General features: G+C 36.7%; 2 protein-coding genes across 2 annotated transcripts in view; one reads left to right on the forward strand and one right to left on the reverse strand.

Annotated features, from left to right (window-relative positions):
* hmgcll1 (3-hydroxymethyl-3-methylglutaryl-CoA lyase like 1) overlaps positions 1–9183 on the forward strand; it is a 35226-nt gene extending 26043 nt beyond the window's left edge. The window contains exons 8-9 of the mRNA XM_065249414.2: positions 5205–5330; positions 6002–9183. Coding sequence (XP_065105486.1) covers positions 5205–5330; positions 6002–6103 — 228 coding nt within the window. The 3' untranslated portion in view covers positions 6104–9183. The remainder of the gene's footprint in view (positions 1–5204; positions 5331–6001) is intronic.
* A 4197-nt stretch (positions 9184–13380) lies between these two features.
* Positions 13381–20441, reverse strand: gfral (GDNF family receptor alpha like). Its single transcript, XM_065248052.2, has 8 exons — positions 20041–20441; positions 19091–19243; positions 18198–18248; positions 17799–18114; positions 17240–17493; positions 17008–17154; positions 16822–16906; positions 13381–16517 (listed from the first exon to the last, which is right to left on the reverse strand). Exons 1-8 carry the CDS (start codon positions 20111–20113, stop codon positions 16433–16435), a joined length of 1164 nt encoding a protein of 387 aa, XP_065104124.1. The 5' UTR covers positions 20114–20441; the 3' UTR covers positions 13381–16432.
* Between the last annotated feature and the right edge of the window lie 4018 nt (positions 20442–24459).

A 24459-nucleotide genomic window follows, 5' to 3' on the forward strand; every position in this document is an offset into this window, starting at 1 on the left:
GCTTATGAAATTTGTGTTCGTTTACGGATTAGAATAACGATATAGTTACTACGTCTACACAATCGAACGTGTGCTTAAACTAATTCTGATGTAAACCAGTTGTTTATGTTGGTTATTTTGGAAGGGTTATTCACTTTGTACTGCAAAGTTTTCTCACTGGTGAATGAGACATGAGACGTGACCGTCTGATCTGTGCGTGTTCATGTGTTTGGAAAGAGGCGTGACTTTGGAGAGCGATTTGACTTGAGGGTGGGATCGGGATTTCATTGCTAGGCGGCTACCGTTAGCATTTTTCAAAAAGTTGTTCCCTTTCTTTAATATGCAACTGATATATTTTGTCATTTATCTTATAAATTTAAAATGAAAATGTAATTTCATAATTTTTTTAAGTTTTGTCAAAAGCAACCAACAGTACTTAAATTGTTGAAAATAAAATTTTTTTTAATCTACAGGTTTTTTTATTTTGACAGTTTGAACACTATGAAAATGAAATTGAATCAAATTAGAATGATATACATTTTCAACATAATGCAACAGCATTAGCAGAGGGAAAGTGTTACTTTTGTCCCAACAGGAACTCCTGACATTTAAAACCGATTTACTTTTAATTTGGAAAAACTCTGTGAAGTCAAACTTCAGGATGTGTTAAAGCACATAATAACCTGTAGATTGATCAGTATTGTAACACAAGAAACGAGAAACACAATGCGTTATAAGAAAAAAACGATCGCTTTAGGAGTTGACTTATCATGGTTGAAAACCGCTTTCTGGATCTACATGCAGATAACTGTGAGTAAATAACACAGTATTTGTCAGGTCTGTCAAGGATTGCAAGCTAAAGATGCTGTCATAGTTTGGAATGCAAATGTTATCAGGGCTCAAAGAAAATTGCTTTGTTATTTTCGCCCTGGTTCTCCCCTACTACTACATCAGTCTTTCTGTTCCTATTATATGAGTAATATTAACCAATATACTTTCAAAATATTACCCTTTTTTGATAGAGATATGGAACCATATTATAAGGATGAGTAAATCAATTTGGTAAATTATGCTTTTAGTGTGAGCCATAAACCATCTGGGAGAAAGAAGCATCTACATACAGAAAATCATACATCAGCAGACATGGCATTATGGAAGGCAGACATACTGCATACATACATACATACATACATACGTACGTACCTTTAAACAAAAAGATCAGCACAGCCTTCATCTAACTTATCCCTCAAAGGGACTTAATATTTATCAACAAGTTTATTTTAGTTCATACTTTTTCAAGATGAGTAGGCCCATATCTAATCCTTTGCAAAGCAACAATTTTGTGGTGTTTGGTTTAGCGCTCCAACATAAGTGCTGACATGCAAGACGGGCCCAAAACGCTTCATTAATTCTCATATGGAGGCCAGACACTTGTGGTTGAGAGTAAAATGTCTTTTATCCCACAGCCTGTTGAATTTCTACAATTACACTGATTATTGGACATTGTGCAATACTGAGTTGATGTTGAGTAGGTTCAGAGGGACAGGTCGCACATTTACAGGTGATTATTTTTTCATATGTGTGAGCTGTATTTATTCAGGACCTCAAGAAGACTGGGGCATTGTACTCAAGGTTAACCATAGGGCCTTTGCGTGATCAACACTGAATTATTATGTCGCCCAGGGTTCCCATCTCTCATTTACCAAAGCCAAGTATCTTTGACTTGGGAAATCTGGTTTTAGAAAAAAGAGCAATGTCCCACCAGCGGTTTAAATCTCTCTTATATTTGGTTGTGAGTCCAAGACGATCAAGAGAACTACAGTATATGGCAAAAATGTTTACATTTGGCACTCTGCCTGGAAAGGTTCTCAATACTCTTAGTGCCAATTTTGGGTTCAGTCTCTCTAACTGTCTAGAGCCACCAACAGTTTAAAACCTCAACATTTTTTAAATGATTGCCTACCATTACTTGAAATGTTAAAAGGTTGAAATGCTTTACCTCACTTTCGTAAGTCGATTCTGACACTTGGCTTGAGCTGTCTGAAATACAAACTCTTAAAAAAGTGGGTAAATCAAAATAGAAGAGGAGATTTGGTAGGCTGCTTATAACTGTAAGTTTGAAATTATTGGCAGTATACAATGATTCAGCTCATCCTGTGTTTAGACCTTTATTAAGTATAAGGGGCCGATCACACAGAAAACGTTAATGGCAGTGGCAGGCGCTTTTTTGAATGGTCTTCAATGGGCAGTTATGAGCACTGTTTATCCACACCGATTGCCTTGTGTTTTTGCGCTTTTACCGGTTCTGTGACAGGCCCCTAAGAAAGTATCTTAGAATTTCTTTACTGCGCAGTTGGGTTTCAGCAATTTATTTTTTTTATAATATTTGTTTGGCCATTAAAGACAAACCTTCAACGTAGAGGTTATTCATCAATATGCTTGTGTTGAACAAATAAAATTGTAGTTTGTCTGTGTTATTTAAATTCAATTTCTGGTAAAGAACTACATTACACATAACTTTGCAGAAAAAGATGCAAACAGTAAGAGAATCTGTCAGTTTGATCTATTTTATGTACACACATATTAATTTATTGGTCAGGACATTCTATAAATGCAACATCACACTTGTCATGATGCAATTAGACAATAATATAGGGTCTGTCACTTGCAGCCACTTGAGTGTGCATGCACATAACAGTCTAGCGAATTGTGTGAGATGCACAGGTAAACTGATGCACAACAGATCCACACTATTTTCGAGACCACTTCCAATCCTAAATTAAATAACAAGATGGCCAAAACTTTGAATTATCATCATACATGTATTGTCTTTACATCCACTTGGGCAAATTCCAGAAATCCATCATACAAGTAGGCAAGTGTGAAGAAGTATGAGTACTAAGACCGCCCTATTGAGCTTAACAGCACTCTCCATGTGATGCTGCTTTAATAACCAAAGCTGGTCTGCTTAATGCTTGAGTACAGAGTGGTAGTGTAAATATAACTACTGTGTGTGATGTTTTTTTGTTTGCTTAAGCTTCACAAGCTAACTGGCCAAGCACAATCTGTTAGCATATAAGTCTGATCGCTTTGCATTCACCCTTAGCAATACATTTACATGTTAAATTAGCTTATGTGTATTCAGAGCATTGGTTAATATACTGGGGTCCTAGGCAACACATTCTCACTCCCAGCTGGTAATGCATTGACGTTTGGTCACTAATGCACAGTGTACCCCTTTGGTGTACTTTTTCGACGTGCAGGGTACTCCGTTGCTTTCATTTGTTTGCCATATGCGTCAGATTGAGACATATTTAATTGTTTGCCTTTGTAAATAGAAATGATTTCATAAATATAATTATAGTTAAAATATAACTCGGAGCACCTATCCCTAGCTCTGCCCTAAAACTACATGATTCTCAACAATATAAAATATCATTGGCAAAAAAATTTTTTTTCGAATGATGCAATCGGTCAAAAGACACGTGGCAACCAATGGAATTTCATAATCAAAGAATGTTATTTATAAGACGGCGTAATGCTTCTTTAGGCGGCAACTTTTGTGTAAGGTTTTGTTCTGTGTTTTCTTGTGTTCTGTATGTTTTTGTTATATGGACTTTTATTTTGACATCCTGCTCTGGTCTGGCTTTTATTTAGATACCCATCATGCCATATCACGCTTCACACTTCCTGTCTGTTTGGTATTTAAGCACTTCCTGTAGACCTGTTCCTGGCCGATTATTACAATAGTATGTCCAGCCTGTTTCCTGTGATCTGTATACCTGTTATCTGTATCTGCCTGTGTTTGACCTGTACCTGGGCTGCGTTCAGCCCCGACAGAACGTTGCACAACGTTTATTAAACTGAAACGGTGATGCATTGAACACCCTGTTGTGATGACGCAAGAGTTGCAACTACGGTAGCTGAGAGGCCATGCTTTGTGTTCTTTTTTAAATGTTTCTGAAGCCTGATGAAATCGTTATAAATGTGTGTTTAATACTGTAAAATACCCTCAATGTTACAGTCACTGACCTTGCCGTCCAGAATGAAAGACAACATTCCAACTTGAACCCACTGAGGGAGCTGTCTCTTTACTATCGCGTGGTTTTATACATCTTGCCGCTGATTGGGCTGACATTTCTGACACACCCACCAAACAAGAGAAAACGCTTCTAAAACCTGTTGGATTCCGTTGCACACCGTTTCAAGGAAACATGTCGTTCAACCCGGAAACCGTAGCAAAACGTTGCGCACCGGTGTGAGATTGAACGTGCCCCTGTTTTTGGATTTTGCCTGTTTTGCCGCCTGCCCTGAATATTGCCTGTATTTGGATTACGTTTGTTGGATTTGCCCTTATTTGGATGTGTTTGCTGGCCCTTTTGGGATTTTACTATAATAAACCTTTTTGCACATGGATTCATCTCTCCTTCGCTTTCTTTAAAGCACACCCGTTACATTTTGAGAGTGTACGTGCACAGCTTTACAGCGAATGCAGATGTTGAACGCTTCTGACTATAAAATCATGGTAACAATCTTATGGCGGTTGATATTGGGGCAAAGGTTTCTCATTTAAAGTACTACTATGCATTAACCTTAGCGAACCCACTAGACAAGCTGGACACAAGTGTTTAACTAGAACTCTGTCTATGTAATATGTGCTAAAAGTTAAAAAGCAGTAATCTACTTTTAGAAGTAATCTACTTTTAGTCTCTTAACCAATAGTCAACACCAGTTGTTTTTATGAACTAGTCATCCGAGAATGTCACGGCCACAAATGTAAGTGAGGTACAGTAGAGTACTGTACATCTGCACAGCCTCACTGTATTTTTCATTGGTTTCCTTGGGCTTGTAATTGCTTCGTGCAGCTATTACAAATGTCCTTTCACTTTATGTTATGCCATGCAATGGAGGATCACATTTAACCTCGAAAGAACACATTTACTAGATTCAAATGAATCTCTTCATTCAGCATCATGTTTTCTCTTACATGCCAATAGACCCAGATAATTACTATATCATATCCTGGTTAAAATCATTCCTGGTAAGATGGGACTTTCCCAGAAAAAACTAACTTGAACAGAAGGTACAGGTGCATTTGTAATGGACAAGACGTTCTGTACATGCCAGTCTTAGGGAAACAGCACAAATACCTCAAAATAATAGATGCTATTGTCCTCTGGTCTCATAGGTGGATATTATCAGGCCTTTTCATTTGTCATTGGCAGATGGGGGTTTCTGTGGTTGACGCCTCGGTTGCAGGCCTTGGAGGGTGCCCATTTGCCAAGGGAGCATCTGGCAATGTTTCTACAGAAGATGTTGTATATATGCTGCATGGACTTGGAATTGAAACTGTAAGTCTCTCTTTCAGATTAATAACTAAATGTAAATATGTTTGATTCATTTTGCCACTTAAACTGTCCAAGAGCAGCTCCCATAGAGATAATGACCCCATCTGACCGTCCCGAAAAGCATGGGGGAGATCTCATTCCTAAATTAATAAATACAAATGTTATTGTAAACGGGACTTTGTTTCCAGGCCCACACATGATTCAGGTGTTAACATCTATATGCATAGTATGCGTCATGCTGCCAGCAAATGGAAAATGGGTGTTCTGACTTAAACTAAGACTCTTCTTTTTGTGTAACGGTCAAAATACTCCAAGATTTTCCACTGCCCATTTTTTTCATGTTGCCTGTTAATCAAAATATGGAGAGTTGTTCATGTCATAATGAAGAACGTGTACAGTATGGGTGTCAGCTGCGCCCGTCTGGAGGGAGAGAGTGTTTGGAGGGCATTACTTGTGAAAATTGTCCTGATATACCTGATATACTGGTGGTTTGCAATAATTATGTTCTACAGTTTCTCACACATCTTCATCCACACCCTACTGCCTCTTTAACTCTCTCACAGAAAAGCCCTCAGCAACACCAGAGTCTGAATGAGTTTCTTTTGGTAGTGCGCCCCCTGCTGTCCATCGTGAGATATGTTGCTAAGTCTTTTTGTTGGTGGTTTCTGTCACAGGGAGTGGACCTGTTAAAATTGATGGAGGCTGGAGAGTTCATCTGCCAAGCCTTGAACCGAACCACTAACTCCAAAGTTGCCCAAGCTATGAAATCATCTTAGCTTTTACATTCTAGCCCAGGTAAAAATTATACTTAAATGTACTACAAATATACTTAAATACAAGCAAGTACATTTTTAGTCCATTGTAGTATATGTGCTAAATAAAAGCATAATATGTATACACTACAAATATACTAATAAAAAGTATTGCATTTTTACTGCAGTTTCCCGGACAGGGTTCAGATTAATCCAGGACTTTTTCGTGCTGTTTTCGTTTAGGGCAGCTCAAACATTACTTTAGTCTGGGACTAGACTTAAGCCCTGTCTGGAAAACATCCTATAGAGTTTATGTTAAGTACTAAAGACTGTGTTTTTGTATATTTTGAGTACAAAATTAATGCATGAAAATTGTATATTTTACTAAGTATACTTAAAAAAGTGAATTTTAGTCACCTTTTTGAACTATAGGAAACAAATAAAAATAAAGTAAAATAAAAAAATACTTTGGATTCTGCACTATTTTTAGGTTCAAGCTAATGTGTTACATTGATTATGTAAACTTTACCTAAATATGTTTGATTCTATTGTTTGTAATTTTCAAGATTCTAATGCATGAGTTTTATTTAATTATATTTACAATGTCTAACAGTGGCTATAACAAGAAACAATTAAAACATATTTTACACCAAATAGATTGAGGACAAGACATTTGAGAGAAGATTCATTTCTTTTGTATAATTTCTGTCAGGCAGAAAATCCTAGAAATAGGCAGCAAAATATTTACTGTTTGTTATTTATTTGTTATTTTGTAAGTATGCATTTTTGTTTTATTATTATTTTTTTTCTTCTCCACTGTGATTATTTTCTGATGCAATGAGATTAGCCCAGCTTGTGCAGAGTCAAGTGGTTACATCAGCAGGTTGAAAGCAATAAGAGTTTGATCGGAATATATTGTACCTCATAATCTAACATAAAGATGAGCGAAGATGACTTGTCAAATATACGAAGGACATAATCTACAGCTTCTAGCTCAGGTTTGTGGAGGGAATTCACCTGGAAAAACACTTTTAGATTCTTTATAACCCCTAATATACAGTTAAAATGACACAGAGTAAAAATCCTGAACATGGTCAGTGTTGGAGAATGTGTGGTTATATGTCTGCTGGTCACTTCCATATCTTTTGGGAATGCCAAATTATTTCTTTTATTTTGATAGAGGTGTTGAAGGTAATTAGGTCAATATTCGGCTCAGAAGTCAAGTTTAATTTCATATTCAGGAAATCTACCATCAGGGCTGAGAAAGACAGACAGATTTTTGTTACAAATACTTTTAGCAGGTAGCAAGAAAACAATAACTAGGAAATGACTAATAAAGATTCCCCACAATTGATAAATGGATAGAAAAAGATATGTGAAGTATATTGGGAAAAATAATAATATTTTATCTGAACACAAATTAAGATGTATATGCCTTTATTTATTTATTGTCATTTATTTATTTTTCACTTTCCTTTTCTTTTTTTACATGATGTTGAGCACTTCTGTAAATCTATAATGAGTTTGCCCTGGGTCTGTCTGGTTTTCTTTTATTGTTTTGTCAAATAAATAAAGTTAAAAAAATATATATTTTAATATGCCCATCAATGCCACTGTAAAATGCAGATAAATGCATATGTGTAACTGCATCTATTCTTGGCAACTGTAAGAATGACTATAATAGGCTAATAAATATATACAAGAGAGTTATGCCTTATACATTAGTAATATTTACTCTAACTATTTCCCCGCCATTGATGAGTTAATCTTGTCAATTAATATATACACACAAATAAATAAATAAATAGATATATAGGATGAAAGATAGTGTAAGGGTTTTGCCTTGTCAGGGTTATTATAGTAAACTAAAACTATCACGAAAACTGAAACTATTAGTGAAAAAACATTTTTGTTTAACTGAAATAAAATAAAAACGAAGGTTTTCAAAAAAAAACGAAAACTAAACTACAACTATAATGTTGACCTGCAAAACGAACTAAAAGACTTTGGCAATATGCGTTCTTCACATAGACAGTAAAAAAATGGACACAGCGACCCCATTGAATTCAACGGAGACAATTGAAGTCAATTAGAAGCACCCACTTCCTGGGTGTCGAGCGTACAGCGCAGACTCAAACTGAGCTTGATGATGTAGATATCACGTGAGCAACCTATCTGACAATTGTAAGTCTTCTAATAGCCATGCCAAGAGAAATCTGAATCACCCGCCGAATCTTGCAGAGACGGCGAGCGTGAACAGAAACACATTTGGGTAAGTATTCGGATTAATAATCTCCCTTGATTTTATGCCTCCATGTCCACCCGATTGCCTCATAGACAGTAAAAGATTGCCTCCGAGCTTCTCCTCCTGTCTATAGGGTAATTTCTCTGCTGTGCGACAGAGAGTCGCAGGTTATGACGCAATCGTTAGCATATTTTTACAAAAACTGCTTCTACTTGGACATAACGTAAGATACAAGGTAATGGAGCCTTTTATACATTTTCGTGTTTCTTTAGAAATAATTAAAGGACAATTGGAGTCTTTAAACATATCAGATGTAAAGTTATTCGCTGTCAGAGTGAAGCAAAAATGAATGGGAGTCAATGGGATGCTAACAGCAGGTGGGTGTTCACTAAGCAATGGCGGCGCCCGGGGAAGCTTCAATAAAATATGAAACCCTGCCCCCCTAGTTCTTCAGTGATCTTGCGTCCTTGTTCTCGCTCTACGTCATCATTAAAGCGTAACTAAACCCCTGGTCAGAGCCTGACTCCACCCACTGCAATATTTGAAAAATGCAAGAAAAGTGGGCAGATCCCAACGGAGATAGAGGGGACGAACTAAGTGTGTGGTGAGACCGTAACAAGGGCGTGGTGAGCTTGAACCTGCTTACGTCACGAGTCATTTCTTGGACCCAACATCCAATAGGAAAATTCAACTGCAGTAGCCACCGTTCAACCTCAAGAGGGCAGCACTTAGACGTTTTTACACCATATATTGTAGTATTGAAACACTTTATATCCAAATGTCAAAAAACTTACTCAAATCAAAGAACAGCACTAATAAAGCATCATTCTCACAGATCATTAACTAAAAAAAGTTGGTTTGGGGTTTAGTTACTCTTTAACAGTCGAAGTTCAATTCCAATTCTCAAGAACGCAAGTACAGAGGACGCATGAAAATACCCGGATGAGTCCTTGATATCGAGGATGCATCGAGTGCAGACTTGCGCGTTGAAATCTGGGGAGGTCACGTGACCAACAGGAAGATCACACACATCTCAATTCTCACAAGTGCATTCTGGAAAATGGGTGTTCTGACTTAAAGGTTCGCAACCTTCTGAGTTCGTTCTTCCAAGGTCGCCTGGCAAGACCAGTCTCCACGAGAACGCAAGTCCGTTCTTTGCGTTCTTAGAATTGAGAAACAGCCTGTTTCTCATTTCCAAGAACGCAAAGAACAGACTTGCGTTATTATATAGATATTTAACACATTTGAGGTAGTTTTTTTCTTGCTTTATTATGTAATTCTTATTTATGCTACTTTACACATTACTATTATTATTAGTTACCAACTCCACTAGGTATGAAATATATTTTGTACATATTAATCCCCTGGATCCCGCTACAAACATGATAATCATAGAGCATGATGCATTGCTCTGTCTGTTATCCTATAATTACCACCAGTGTTGGGGCTAGTTACTCAAAAAAGTAATATATTATGTATTACATATTACTCTCAAAAATAGTAATGCCTTACTTTACTTTATTACTCCCTGGAGAAAGTAACTAGTTATATTACTAGTTATATTACTAGTTACATTTTTTTTCTGGACAAGAGCGTTTGGAAAAACATTAAAGAGTGTGCACTTCACCGTCAAGTTATTTTCCTTCCGTTGAACATAATAAAATGTGACCGAATCTCCACCCGTCGAAACTAGCTTTCTGTTGCTGGGAACCTTCCTCTGAAAAAGAGCTTGCCGTTGTTGACGCTTCCATTTACCCGATCTGTCTTTGAGTGTGCCGCTGCCGCTCTGTGCTGCTGGCTGCCGGGTGTCGACCAATCGGTGATAGTAAATGATACCTTGTGCCAAACTTAGACCAATCACTGTTCCATTCACGCCCTCCTCCCCTTCCCTTTTGTTCTCTGTGTTTTGTGCCTTGTGTGATGAAGGTGCTACTGGCGAATGTAACTTAAGTAACTAGCTCGGGAAACTGTAATAATATTACCATTTTCAGACGGGTAATGCCTTACACTACTAGTTACTGAGAAAAGTAATATTATTACAGTAACTAGTTACTTTGTAACTAGTTACACCCAACACTGATTACCACTTTTGGACAGTGGTTGTGTTTTTTTTTTTTTTTACTTAATCCATTTCGAGCAATTCAGATGTATATGTGTGTATATGTGTATGTTTATGGAGCCAAAATATTATGTGTGGATGAGTTTATGTCGGTATGTATGTATGTAAAGTTAGCCTATATACAAGTGGAAGACTTGTCTTTAAATATCTGAAAATAAGCTGTAAAAAGGGATTAATGATCACTGGTCTGATTGTATGTTATTCTGTGTTAGCATCATTCAGTTTGAATTTGATCTTTTAATGTACAAAGTAGCTGATATTGCCATTACTTCTAGTTGACCTATTGCCTGTCATTGGACTGCCTCTTATTGGATGTGTTTGCTGGCCCTTTTTGGGATTTACTTTATAAACCTCTTTTGCACATGGATTCTACTCTCCTTCGCTTTCTTTAAGCAGCCACGTTACAGATAGGATAAAATTATTTTGTTTGTTTGAAAGCAGAGGGTTTTTTCTTTCATTTGATATTTGTATGTTTCTGTATTTTTAGAAGAACATTTTGTAAAAATCACAAAAAAATGCTGGCGGGCAACTTTTCAAAAAATAGCTGGCGAGGAATGAGGAACTCGCTAGATAGACCAATGAACTTTGAGTGTAACTAGAAAGAGCAAATGAACATGGACATGCAGTATTGGAATATGCCAGCCACACCCCGCCGGGAGAGTATAAATACAGCCGGCAGCTGAACTGCATTTCAGTTTTTCCCTAAAGAGCTAAGCAGAAGAGACCCGGCCACCACAGCAGTGGTACAGTAACCGTGGCAGTAGCAGTAACTGAGACGTTCCCTTTCAGTTGGTCACTTCAACGTCATGTTGATGATCTACGAATTGGAAATCCCTACCAAAGTGCAACGGGGGCTGCCCCTTCCAGTGCCCTGCGTAAGCCTCCTGGCCTCTTAGGACAGGGCCATATGCAGAGAAGGTCGTTCACTGCTGTTCTTGCCTAACCCAATCAATGACATTTAGATAAAACTGGGAATGGTACCTGTTCCGGCGGTCACAGGAACGCTGTGGAAGCCACACCCTCCTATGAGGAACTTCAGTGGAATGAACAATATGGAATAGCCACGTATGGTTTACATGCATATCAAATGACTGGCTTTAAAGAGACTACACCACACAGAGACAGTAGAGGGCTCTGCCAGGGAAAATATGGGCTCAAGGTTATGCTGCGGAAAATCCACACATGGGATCCCGAGGATCGCCTAGCACAGGCTTTCAAGAATTAAACAATGAAAGGCCAGTGATTCAGATTCAGATTCATTCTTTATTGTCCTCGTTAGAGGAAATTTGTCTCCTCAGATTGTACCCATCACATTCAACACATAACATATAACACCAACAGATTACACATTTAATGAATTAAGGGCTTTTATAGCTACAGGTACAAAACTTTTTCCTAGACGTGTTTTTTTGTATGATAGCTGTCTGTATCTACGGCCTGAAGGAAGGAGAGTAAAACATGAATTGAGAGGGTGACTAGGATTTTGTATTATGGTACGTGCTCTATGAATGATAGCAGTGTCAATAAGAACTGACAAGTTTGGAGTAGTGAGACCAGTTATTTTTGAGGAAGTGTTGGTGATTCTAAGGAGCTTATTTCTGTTGGTGAGAGAAAGCATAGTAAAAATCTGTCATGAGAGCAAGGGCCGCCTCCGTGACCTTAGTGAAACACAGGGAGACATTGTACAGACTTTGTACTGATATGCTCGCCCCTCAATGCAAAAGGGGCAGAATTGAGACTTGAAAGAATGTGTCCTTCATGTCCATAGCTGCAAACCAATCGTGGGGACAGATGCATTAAAAAATGTGCATCTGCATCAGCATTTTGAACAGCATTCTGTGAAGTGCTTTGTTCAGCGTACACAGATCTAGGATTGGTTGTAACCCACCGCCTTTCTTGGGAACAATGAAGTAAGGGTTGTAAAAGCCTAACCTCATATCGGCTGGAGGGACTGGCTCTATTGCATCCTCCGCCAGTAGGTGTAAGCTCCTCATGCACTTCAGGGAAGAAAGTCACCAATCGTCCGACCTTGAGGGGCCAGCCTCCATGCAGATATTTAAGAGGAAGTTGCCACCACCAAAAGAGGTGAATGGCCGGTACCGCTATAATGCTGTAATGCCAACACTGAAGAGCTCTCTCTGTCGCATTAAGCAGGAGCAGAACAGACAACCGCTCGGCTCCAAGTGAAAAACTGAAATTCGATTCAGCTGCCTGCTGTATTTATACTATCCTGGTGGTGTGTGGCTGGCATATGCAAATACTGCATGCCAATGTTCATTGGCTCTTTCTTGTTACACTCGAAGCAGATTGGTCTCTCTAGCGAGATCCCAATTCATATGTCACCGAGTTAAGCATAAGCACTAATAGTTAAGTAATAGTTAATAAAATATAAAGCAGAAGGCCTAAAAGTTAAGTTTGTTGACAAAAGTCAGACATTTTGCTCACAAACTCTTCTTCACCCCTTTCAGGCTTGAATTACAATGAATGTGATGAGGATTGGCTCTTTTTACTAGAAGGCAGCATTAGTGTGGCCATATTGATCGTTGCGATCTCCCCCATTCATAGCAATACAATTGACACATCTTGTTAATATTAAGTATCCTTGGTTTAGTTAAGAAATAGCACACTTATGTGTAGGGGTCGATTACTGTCTTTTCAAAACCCTTTGTCGAAAATGTCAATGGCGTGTCTGCTTTACAGTAAGCCCATATTAACACAGGCAGAAAAAACTTATGAAATATACAGAATGGTATTCGTGCAAATTATAAAATATAACATTAGCAATGCAAACTGTAAATATTTGTCTGTAGGTTTGAAATTCATATATATATATATATATATATATATATATATATATATATATATATATATATATATATATATATATATATATATATATATATATATATATATATATATATTCTCTGAGACATTCAGTCAGTTAAGTTTGAAAATTGACAGGTATCATATTAAACTGAACATGCCATTCCAGCTAAGATTAAAATTTACCAATAATGGAGAAAATTATATAAAATCAAGACATAGGAGAATGAGACAGAACATCTTTCTGAACGTGAAGCTCTCATGGGTTGCCAACCAGGAAAGACATAACATCTAAGATCCAGACTTAAATTGGTCAGCGTGGAGCCACTGAACTCAGTCCTGGCAAACCCTCACTAAAATTCTTCGGAACAAAGCTATCAGAGAAGAGGCTCAGAGATAGAAAGAAGAGCAGACTAATGTTTGACTGTACCACAGCCATATGAACTCCACCACAAAGGGATGGATTCATCATTCCCCACAGGCCTCCGCCCTTGCCTCGACAGGACATCTGCTACCACATTTTTATCCTGCGCAATGTAAACTGCCTGTTCAGACCAGCACATGGTTGCCCCTCAGTTGCGGAAGGAAGTGTTTAAGGGCTAAAAACACAACAGTTTATGTGCCATGAGAGATGAAGACCCTCCCAAAGACTCCAAGCTGGGTGGCCTTCAAGAGCTGGGATGCCTGTGAGAGAGGCATTGTCGTGAGAGTCCTGCTGCTGTCATAAAACTCAACTTAGATTTACATAAAATGACATCCTTACCCAAACCCAACTCTAACCCTAATGCCAGACAACAATGGTTTAAAAATCAGAAAATATAAAAAAAATATTCAAAAATTAAATAAATAAATAGTATAAACCAATACTTAAAGTGACATCCTAACGCAAACACCAAATCTAACCCTAAACCGAAGCGACAATGGTTTGAAAATAGGAAAAAGCAGTTGAGTAACCAATACATGACAATGACAGGTAAACAGAAATTGGTGATACGGTCATGAAAAAACACAGAAATTCGTGACAGTTTCACGAAAAAGCATTACAAATTTACGTGACTACAGGTATATAATTTCGTGAGACTGCGTAGGCAAAGTATGGTTAAGGAAATACAGATCTAAATTTGGATGCAGCACCTCATCCTTTTTGAGTACTAGAAAGATACAAGCAAAATAGCTACTGTTTCTCCGCTGTGTAGATAATTAATGCGACACAAACTTAGCTAATCATGGTGATTAAACTGGTTAAGGCATACCCCAAAATAAGCATTCATGCATTTGGATTTAGATTTTTATTTTATTTTATTTTAAAAGATAAGTGACTGTCTAACCAACACCTTGTTTTATACATAACTGTTTTCCTTTGGAATCTACTTTTAACAGTTTAACTTTCCTGCCTCGCAGCATTTTGTACATGACTGCACTTTATTCATTTAAAAAGTTAATAAAGATTTTATGAACAAAGTGCAAAACTTATGTGCTAGTTCATTTATTTTACACATTAAGAATGTGTATGACAATAAAGGTTATACATTAAATGTTTTTACTGGATCAGTAATAATATTTTTAGCTAAATTTTATATGCTGTCAAAGCACTGCTAAGCTTGTAAACAAAACATTATTGATGCATCTCTGACATCAGTTGACACTCACAGCATCTATCTTGAGATAAATGTTTAAATACAGGTGCTCTGAGCTCCACTGCAAACACATCTGACTTTATCCTGATTCAGAAATCCATCTCTTATAATTTAGCCTGTATTTACACTTCTTTGCTTGCCACAAGTTCTCTAATTGTTGGCTATGAATGGTAAAGCACCACTTTGTTTACCTTTTTATTACCTCTTTATTTGAGAGGGTAATAGATATTGAGCTTATTTAACTATAAGGTGTTTAAGAGAGAAAGCAAACAAACACACGATATGACTGCTCCCTGTAAAATTTACCTAACAAAAGCAGGCCAACTCTGTTATAGAAACCCAACTATATGTGTAATTAACAAACACATGCACATGTTTTCTCATTTTTAACTGGTTCAGCCTGTCTCATTGTGTTTCTCACCTGTTCACCAGTACAATAAAGCTCTACTAATCCCTCAGGGGAAATTTCGTTTTGGGCTCATAGAGTAGATAAAGATGGACACCTTAGTGTTGGGTGATGGAGATTAATAGTAAACACATCACCTATCTTACATCTTATAACTTGTTCATGTTATGATTAATAATTGCAACCCTAATTCCCACAATTTCTGTTGTAAAAGAATTATGAAGTGTTGTAATGAATCCCATCTCTAAAAGTGTTATCATAAATAAGATTATAACTGTAGTTAAAATTATATATAAAACAGAATAAATACAGTATGAAACACATTACGAGCTTGTGAAAAATATGTTTCCCTGTTATCCCTGTGTGACAAAAGTTTGACCATCTGTGAAATAAGATCAGCTTAAGTGAAACATCTCATTAATGTCTGTGTTAAAGTCTCTAATGGTGATTTAATGTGAGGCCTGACAGTGGGGTTCACCAAACACATTATTAGTCTTTCAAACATCTGGATTGTGGTGTTGGGATGTAAGGGGTGTAAGAATGAAGACAAGACAAAGTGATGCATCCTGATGAAAATCAGATGGGTTAAGGGAGAAAACAATATTTCATCTCTTTTCATCCTGTAGGCTTTCCTTATGTTAGCTACTAAACTTTTGACATTTATTCATCTTAATTAGGACAACATCAATTGCGCTAAATGTTACACATTAGCACTTTATACACATAATGCAACACATCTGACCTGAAACAAGATCTGACAAAAAATATTAAGTGTTTTCACACAAAGCTTAACACATTTTATACAAAAATGGGCTACAGTAAACACATTTTATTCAAAGATAAATATAGAAAGATTACTTGCAATCCAGTGCTTTTGCAATCAACATTGGTGCACACGGAAGAATGAGTGGATGAAAAGTGTGTGCGTGTGATAGCAAAGATGGGCACAAGGCTCAATCAATGAGGACGAAATAATCACATTTTGCAATAAAACCATTGCAGCTTCACAGACAACAGCAAATCTACATTAAAGAGACCATATATTTTGCATTACTTTGAACACTTTATCTAGAATGTGCAAAATGTCAGTATAACATCAAAATAAAGTATATTATGAAAACAATCAAATATTTTCAGACACCAACATCAGAGATTTTGACTGATGGGCCTCAAAACGTTGTTGTTTTGCAGCAGCTTGGTGTAACCTCCTAAAAATAAAGCAGACAAATAAGTCATATGAAAATTATGCTCTGCATTATAATGCATTCAATTAATTAAAGTTTACCCAAAAATGAAAATTCTGTCATAATTTTCTCATCCTCATGTTGTTATAAACCTGTATGATTTTTTTTCTGATGAACGCAAAGAGCTTTGTGCTTACCACCATTTATCAAAATATCTTCTTTTGTGTTAATCAGTAAAAAGAAATTCATATAGGCCTAGAACAACATGAGGATGAGAAAATCATGACAGAATTTTCATTTTTGGGTGAACTATCCCTCTAAGCCTTACCTTAGTCTGTGCAAAACAAGGCTGACTGTGAGCAATACTACCACCGTCAACACAGAGACGTATGTCAAGAAGTACAGCAGCTGATCTGGTATGAAACAAGCAACAGTTACATGGAAATGTCTAATATAAATGCATGCTCAGTGAGCCAATAAAAAAAAAACACTTTTATTAAATGACCCTACTCACCACTTAACTGCACAGCACTCGATTCATTGGTCAGTTGCCACCCAGCACTTGAGTCATTGGTCGGCTGGTGTTGAACACTAGAATCATTAGTCAGTTCATATCGAACACTTGTTTCATCTGATAGTTTGTCTTTGGTCCTTGAAAGCTCTATAGGAGTTCAATAAAAAAGCTAAATAAGACATTAGCAATGGGTAACAAAGATAACTAGTCAAAAACCTCCTTAAATTCTTACTGAAAAGGGACTTGTTTTGGAAAATTTGTTGCAGTTCATTACACCTATGCAGGTCATGATGTGGTACTCCATCACAAACACATGGATTGTGTAGTACTGAACCCATTGTAGCCACAAATGCCACCCTGCATTGGTGCTCTTCGCCCAGAAAAAAGTCAGGATCTAATTGCTGTAGCCAATCGCTGGTGGAACGGCCATCGTATGGAAGCTCCTCTGCGCCGAAACATTCGGACAGGTACCTGGTAAATGTTTTCCTGTAAATGGTAAATAGTTTTATTAGCAGTTGTCTATTAGATAAGTCTGACCTGATCAGCTGATCATGTGCATGTCATGTTTTGATAAGTAGTTAACTTCTGGTCCGTGGTTGTTTATCATATAGTGGCTAAACTGACTTCTGAAGTTTTCTAAAGACGAGTGGAAACGGCAAGCATGGATCACCGTTGTGTGAAAAGAGTGTGAACGTTGCGTTTTGTCCAAACTGATTATATTTATTTAACTTGATTGTTGTCCTAGAAACATATACGGTGTGCATGCTTTTCCATGGAGGTCTAGGTCTAACCTGCACCGCTGATCTTCAGAGCAGCAATCCAGCATCTCCAGGCAGGTCCAGGGTGTTTGGACATGGTCAGTCTCACAGGAGCTGGAGTGCAGAGAGGTCTTCATCTGTTGACATTCTTGATCTTCTCTATCACAGTCACAGAACACCAGCTTCTCCGCTATATTGTGAGGAAGAGCTGAGTAGAACTGACCCATAGCCTGCCTGCATCGACGGGGTCTGCACTTGTGAGGACTGCATGCCTGGACAAATGGCACCATATTCCTATTACAGATCTCATCCTCAAGACATGCCATTGTCTCCTCGAGACATGATTTGCCTTTGTGGTGAGAAAGATAAGGACGGGTTTCATGTCATTGTCTGTAAAACACAACACATGATACTGTACATCAAACGACTTACCATGTCCGGTTTGGGCACTGGCTTGCCATTTTGCCTCAAGTTCTTTCTTTTCTTGAAATGGAAAACATTAAAGGATAAGTTTACAAAGAAAATTAAGGTTATGTTATCATTTTATTTAAACCCATATGTTAGACATTGCCAACTGATAAATCTGAAAGTGTATTCATGCTCAGATTTGGATGTTATTGAGGCCATTGGATGAAACTAAATGTGATGTGGTAGTTCAAATATGTTGAACAAAAGAATCCATAAGAATTATTGATAAGTGTTTAAACAATACCAAAATAACCTGCAGATTTGTGCTTTTAAACCATTTCATACATTAAAGTGCATTACTGCAAATCCAATTTTTACACTTCGATGTAGGGGACCTTAATAATGATGATTAATTTAATAACGAGGAACTGTGCATAGTTTATTTTTACAGTCTACGCATATTTAAAAAATAATATCTGGATACCCTGCATCACTGTTAAAGTTATAGTTCACCCAAAAATGCCAATTCTGTCTTTATTTACCTATCCTCATGTTGTTCTCAACTTGTTCTTTCTTCTGATGATATTTTAAACAAATGTATAACTCAGATTTAAAGATATTATAATAAATGATGGCAAACACACCTTTTGGTTTATATTCTAGGATTTGTCTTTAAGTACTAAGGTAACAGTATGTTCCAGTATTTATGCATATTATCTGTAAAACTCTCCACACTACAGAGCTACATAGACTTAAATCAGAAAAGAGCAAGTGTTTGTCTGATAATAATAAGGATGCCAATTGGCAGGCAGTTACTAAAGTAACATCATAAGTTCATATCGTACACTATTTAAGCAGGCCTCTGTAAAGTGCAATTACATATTTTTGGTCAGTAATACTTAAAGCATGCAATATACCCAAATGTTGCTGGCATTGAGAATACAGCTGTTGTAGTGTGCTGCATGGATCTGAAGTATAACACAGACAGTCTCCCAAAGCAGCTGAGCGGGTCAGTATCATCTGAAGAGTGCCGTTACAGATCTTTGGATCAGTCAACTGGCAACTTCCATCTTAGCACGGAGAGAAAAATCAGCAGAACAGACTTTACTGGAAGTCCTTTCAGTGTCACAGACAACATTGATCTACAGTACCCAACAGGTGCTGTGGACGGGACATCAGCACTGGCCATTCAACCAAATCAGTTTATTTATTTGTTATATTATAATTCTAATACAGTTGTGATGGCCACTGTATGTGCTAATACAGTATCAGTGTCTGTAGCGTGTATAATTCTTAAAGTGATCCAGGTCTCAGGTGCTCTTTGATTAAAAAATGCTGCATTTTTCCCAAAACGATCAAGGTAGCAAATTACCTTAAAAATAGTTTGATACGGTAATGTATTTTCTTCCTAATGTTCCTATAAACCATTATCTTGCTTTGTTTTATTAAAGTATCCAATAAACAATGTTGTGTCCCCTAAAGCTATACCAATTTTCTCACCTGGTGCACATGCGGCCATAAGTCTTAGAGTTTGCCCAGGGCTATTGCTCGTAAATCCAATAATTGCCAGTACGGTTATGGGACAATACGGCGAAGACTGGGGTGGGTTGGCACACATTTTATTCTTTGTTTAATGTGGTCGAACAAAAAGTAAACTAATAATATTAAAAATAATAATAAGACTTAATTTTTTTTAAGGCGGCATTTCATTTGGGGCATGTGTTTGTCATAATATGAATAAAAATGTCATCAACAGGTTAAATATTTTAAACTTTTTAAACATTCAGATGGTACATTTTTATGACAACTTCCAATTATGAATCAGAACTTTAACTTATTCATTTCTTTAATACAAACAGGATCCTACCTTTAAAATCACAGATTTGTCTGAAGAAGCCTTGTTCATTTTTACAGAAGTGATGGGAAACACAGGCATCCATGTGTGAAATGCATACAGTAGATCTTGATGTGTTAATGCAAACTACCTGATACAGCAAATGACACACTGCGGGGAAAACTAAACAAAATGAGATTTATAATATAAAATAATAACTGTTCAGCATGATGGAAATAATATCTATTAACATAATAAAAACGAGCACATTGCCTATCCCTTTCTTAAGCCATTGTAAAAAGAAAACAAACTTTTTTCATATGCATTGCAAAGATGCAAAATCTGTCTGATGAGACAGATAAAGTTTATGACATGTTAACTGAAACTGAGAAATTGAAATTTCTTGTTTAAATCTACACACAATACAGACAGAAAAGCACGTTCAGGTTTAGACTCACAATCAATGAAGCATTAAACAGATTCTACTCACCAATAAGAAATGCTGCTTTCATGGCTTTCATACAGTAAAGTAAGCGTGGCAGAGACGGTGGTTGTTGTGTCAATGTTCAGTACCTGTGTGAGTGGACAGCTCTGCTTCTCTTAACGCTATTCATACACACTGAGTGACGTCACTGTGTCGAATATTAACACAGCTCAGGTGTCACTCACCTGCTCATCTCACTAAAGAGTCAACAACCTGAGATGAGCATATGCACTTGTTTAATACTGAAACATTTCTCATGCTTATCAGCTATACACCGTTTATATCAATATAAAAACATAGCTGCAGTTATTGGGGTTTAAGTACTTTCAGTGGCTGCATAAAAAAAGTTTTATGTATTATTTATTTAACTCTTAAGCACCTAAAATCAGAGATGAAAAGTATTTAAGCAATGTAATATACATTTTGTGTATTAACATGTATTTTTAACTTTAATAGCCCCAATTCCTTGTCTTTATAGAGGTAAATTATTGGTTGTAGTTTATCATGAGAGTATAAATAAATTTAGGATTGAGTTTCATAATATAGCATCCTTTAAGTATCTTCCATTTTAAATGTCTGTCAAAAAAATGGCTGCTATCTTATTTTACTCTCCCACAAACTTCATTCTGTTTTTTTTCTCTGAGGTTAGTTAGCTCCTCATTCATGTGCTAGTTATTCGTTTGTATTTTTTCTTTGGTGGTTTTAATTTCTATGAAAACACTGTACAATGAATTGATGTCTGTTCTGGACTGTGTTGTCCATACTGTATCTCTTCAACTTGCATTATGGACAAACTCTATAATAATTTTATTATTTTGTTGCATGATATGCATTTCCAATGTAGAAGTTGTTAATGTTGGTGTATGTAAAGTGACACTGAGCTATGGAAAGGCAATATAAATAAAACTACTTTTTCTGCTTGATCTCTACAGAATTTTGATAGATTTTTAGATCTGGTAAGTCTCCACTTGATACAATCTGGTAAAAAAAAAATCAATGAGTACAGATTCCATAGTCTGTTTAGGGCAAAAGTGCCAAGAACCACAATCCAGGGTTTTACACACAGTTGGGTTTGAAATACTTGTCTTTTATTTACAAATGTATTTTTTTTGCATTGCATTCAATACAGACAGGATAAATTCACATTTTCCAGGTATACACTTTGTTTTAAAGGATAGAGAATTTTCCATCCAGTATACATTAAAGCTGCAATCCGTATCTTTTGCCATCCCTGTTCGAAACATAAAATAGCGGTATGTACTGTGCATATGTTTAAATTGTAAACAAACAGCTCAAAAATCATTATTATAAGCTTACTGTTGTAAAATATGGTAAAGTCAGGAGTTTTGAACAATGATTGTTTAGGTACTTGCTTAAATTTGCAAAAATGTTAAGGATTGCAGCTTTAAATTACAAGATAATAATAATAAATCATTTAAATTAAAATAGACAAACACATTTTCAAAGAAAAATATCCACTTAATATACACATTTACCTAATAACAACATAAGCAGCAGCAGGAACATAAATAACATAAAATCTCAAACACCTGAGAGATAACCACAAGTAGATGTGCTTCTGTTAAAGTGTTGATACTCAAAGCATTTACTGCAGAGATGCAACATGTGTGCCATTGTTCTGTATGAAAACTATTTGATCATCTGAAAGGCCTCTTTGAACCAACAATCGAAACAGTCAGAACAATTGATTGATGCAGGACTGTGTAAAACATTGATACACCTTCTTTGGGAAGAACTGTTATAAACACCAAACAGAGATGCCTGACATTGGGAAAAGGTACAGTAGCCTACTGGCCGGTTAAATATCACACATTAAACATTCACGATGCATTCCTCATCTGCCTGTAACTAAACTAGAACAATCTGCTGCAAATTGGATGACAAACTGTGTTATTTTACAATTATGAAAATAAACATTTAAAGCTGGTTTATTCTACCTCAATAAACATTGTTTGGTTTAGGATGCCTGAGAGACATCAACAAACACCTGCATGATCCATCAGATATTGATTTTGTTGGATATATCTCTAAACTTCATTGCTCTGTGTTTTCATAAAGTTTTCTAAAAACATTTAGTCTGTGTTTGTAAAGTCATGTACTTTTTATGCACCTGTTAATGATTTTTATTATTGGCTTTGTTGCCCATTTTTCACCCAGGACTCTGATGAAGATGCAACTGTACGTTAGCCATAGTTTGTTCACCTTTATTAAATTATTTTTAAACAGACATCTGTGCTGCAGTGGCGATTCCTTTTGCCAATCATGAACTGTTGCAATGAAAATACACTTCAATTAAACAAAGTTCTGTGTGTGGGTAAAATTACATTAAGCCAGACTCAGATGACACAAGGCCAATTTATCCCCCATTTTCCCCTTTTAACAATCTGAAAGAAAACTAAGAGACTAGGACCTGAGTCCTAAGAATTTAGTGTTCAGGTCAGTTTATCTTTTAAAAATCAAATTTTATACCTTCTGATCTGCTTACAGACATATTAGGCTCATGTTTGATGTTTAGCATTTTAAATTCGGATGATTATACACACAATAGCCAATGAGAGGCAGAAGTGAATGACAGAAATAGGAACCATGAAACAAGTGAAAAAGCCATCAGACAGCAGAGATGGAGAAACAGCTTGTGAAAGTACTGTGAAAACAACACAACTGCCCTTTATACACATTCTTTATGATTCATTTTTAAAATAAATTAATAGAATAATAACCATGGGATGTGTTTAGAAAGGTAGTTCCCATCTATGCAAGCGTTTTCTTCATAATTTCTTCATCCATTTAAAACTCAAAATTATAAAATAACATTTCACAATCTCACATTTGTTGGGCCAGTGTAAACTAGCCTATACAACAATTAGACATAGGAAATTATACATGTTTTGTAAACAAATAACAAAAATCACTGCACTATACATTGTTTTGTAAGCAAACTGTTGTCAGCTAGATCATGCAGTGTGTGAAGTGCATTCAAAAAGATGTTTTAATTGATTAAATCACTCAATGAGAGTTCTGTCTGTCTGCCACCTTCATACAGTGTGTTGTTTTCAAACCCATATGAGAAATAAGATTACAAATTATTTACCAGTCAAAAAATTACCTAAGAGTGTCAGAAGCTGCATCCTTACATCAGTTCTGACTTTATTTTAAAGCAATTTCATGACATGCATTGTTTAACCTACATTTAGGGCCATTCACAGTAGAGAAGTTTCCACTAAGGTTGTACTGTCAAATTACTTTAATATCGCATTGTGTTTTTTTTTTTTTTGAAAAACCAAATACACAACTTAAGAGAAACCCACACTTAATGCTAGAGAACTACAGACCCGTATCTCTCCTTCCCTTCATTGCCAAGACTCTTGAACATGTGGTTTTTAAACCAGCTTTCCTCCTTCATCACATTCAATAGCGGCTACTCCAAACGAAACTGCGCTGCTCTCAGTCATTGAAGCCCTAAGGCTGGCAAGGGCAGCCTCTGGATCTATCTCACTCCGGATGAAGGATTATAATATCCAGTTGAACCTTGCTAAGACAGAACTGCTTTGCATATCGTCTGACCCTAAGATTCATCACAATCTTTCATACAACAAGGTTCTACAACCATTATGCCTTCCAGGACAGCCAAAAACCTGGAAGTGGTCATTGATGATCATCTCAGTTTAACAAATCATGGTGCCAGCACCGCCCGCTCTTTGAAATTAATCCTTTACAACATTAGGAAAATTAGATCTTTACTATCTGAGCATGCTACACAGGTCCTAGTCCAGGCTTTGGTCCTGTCCAGACTGGACTATTGCAATGCGCTACTGGCCGGACTCCCACCCTGCACAAACAAGCCCCTACAGATGATCCAAAATGGTGCGTCGAGAGTAGTCTTCAATGAGCCGAAAAGGGCGCACATCACTCCTCCCTTTGTCAGGTTACACTGGCTTCCTATAGCA

This window comes from Paramisgurnus dabryanus, chromosome 20 (genome assembly GCF_030506205.2).
Source record: "Paramisgurnus dabryanus chromosome 20, PD_genome_1.1, whole genome shotgun sequence".
NCBI lineage: Eukaryota > Metazoa > Chordata > Actinopteri > Cypriniformes > Cobitidae > Paramisgurnus > Paramisgurnus dabryanus.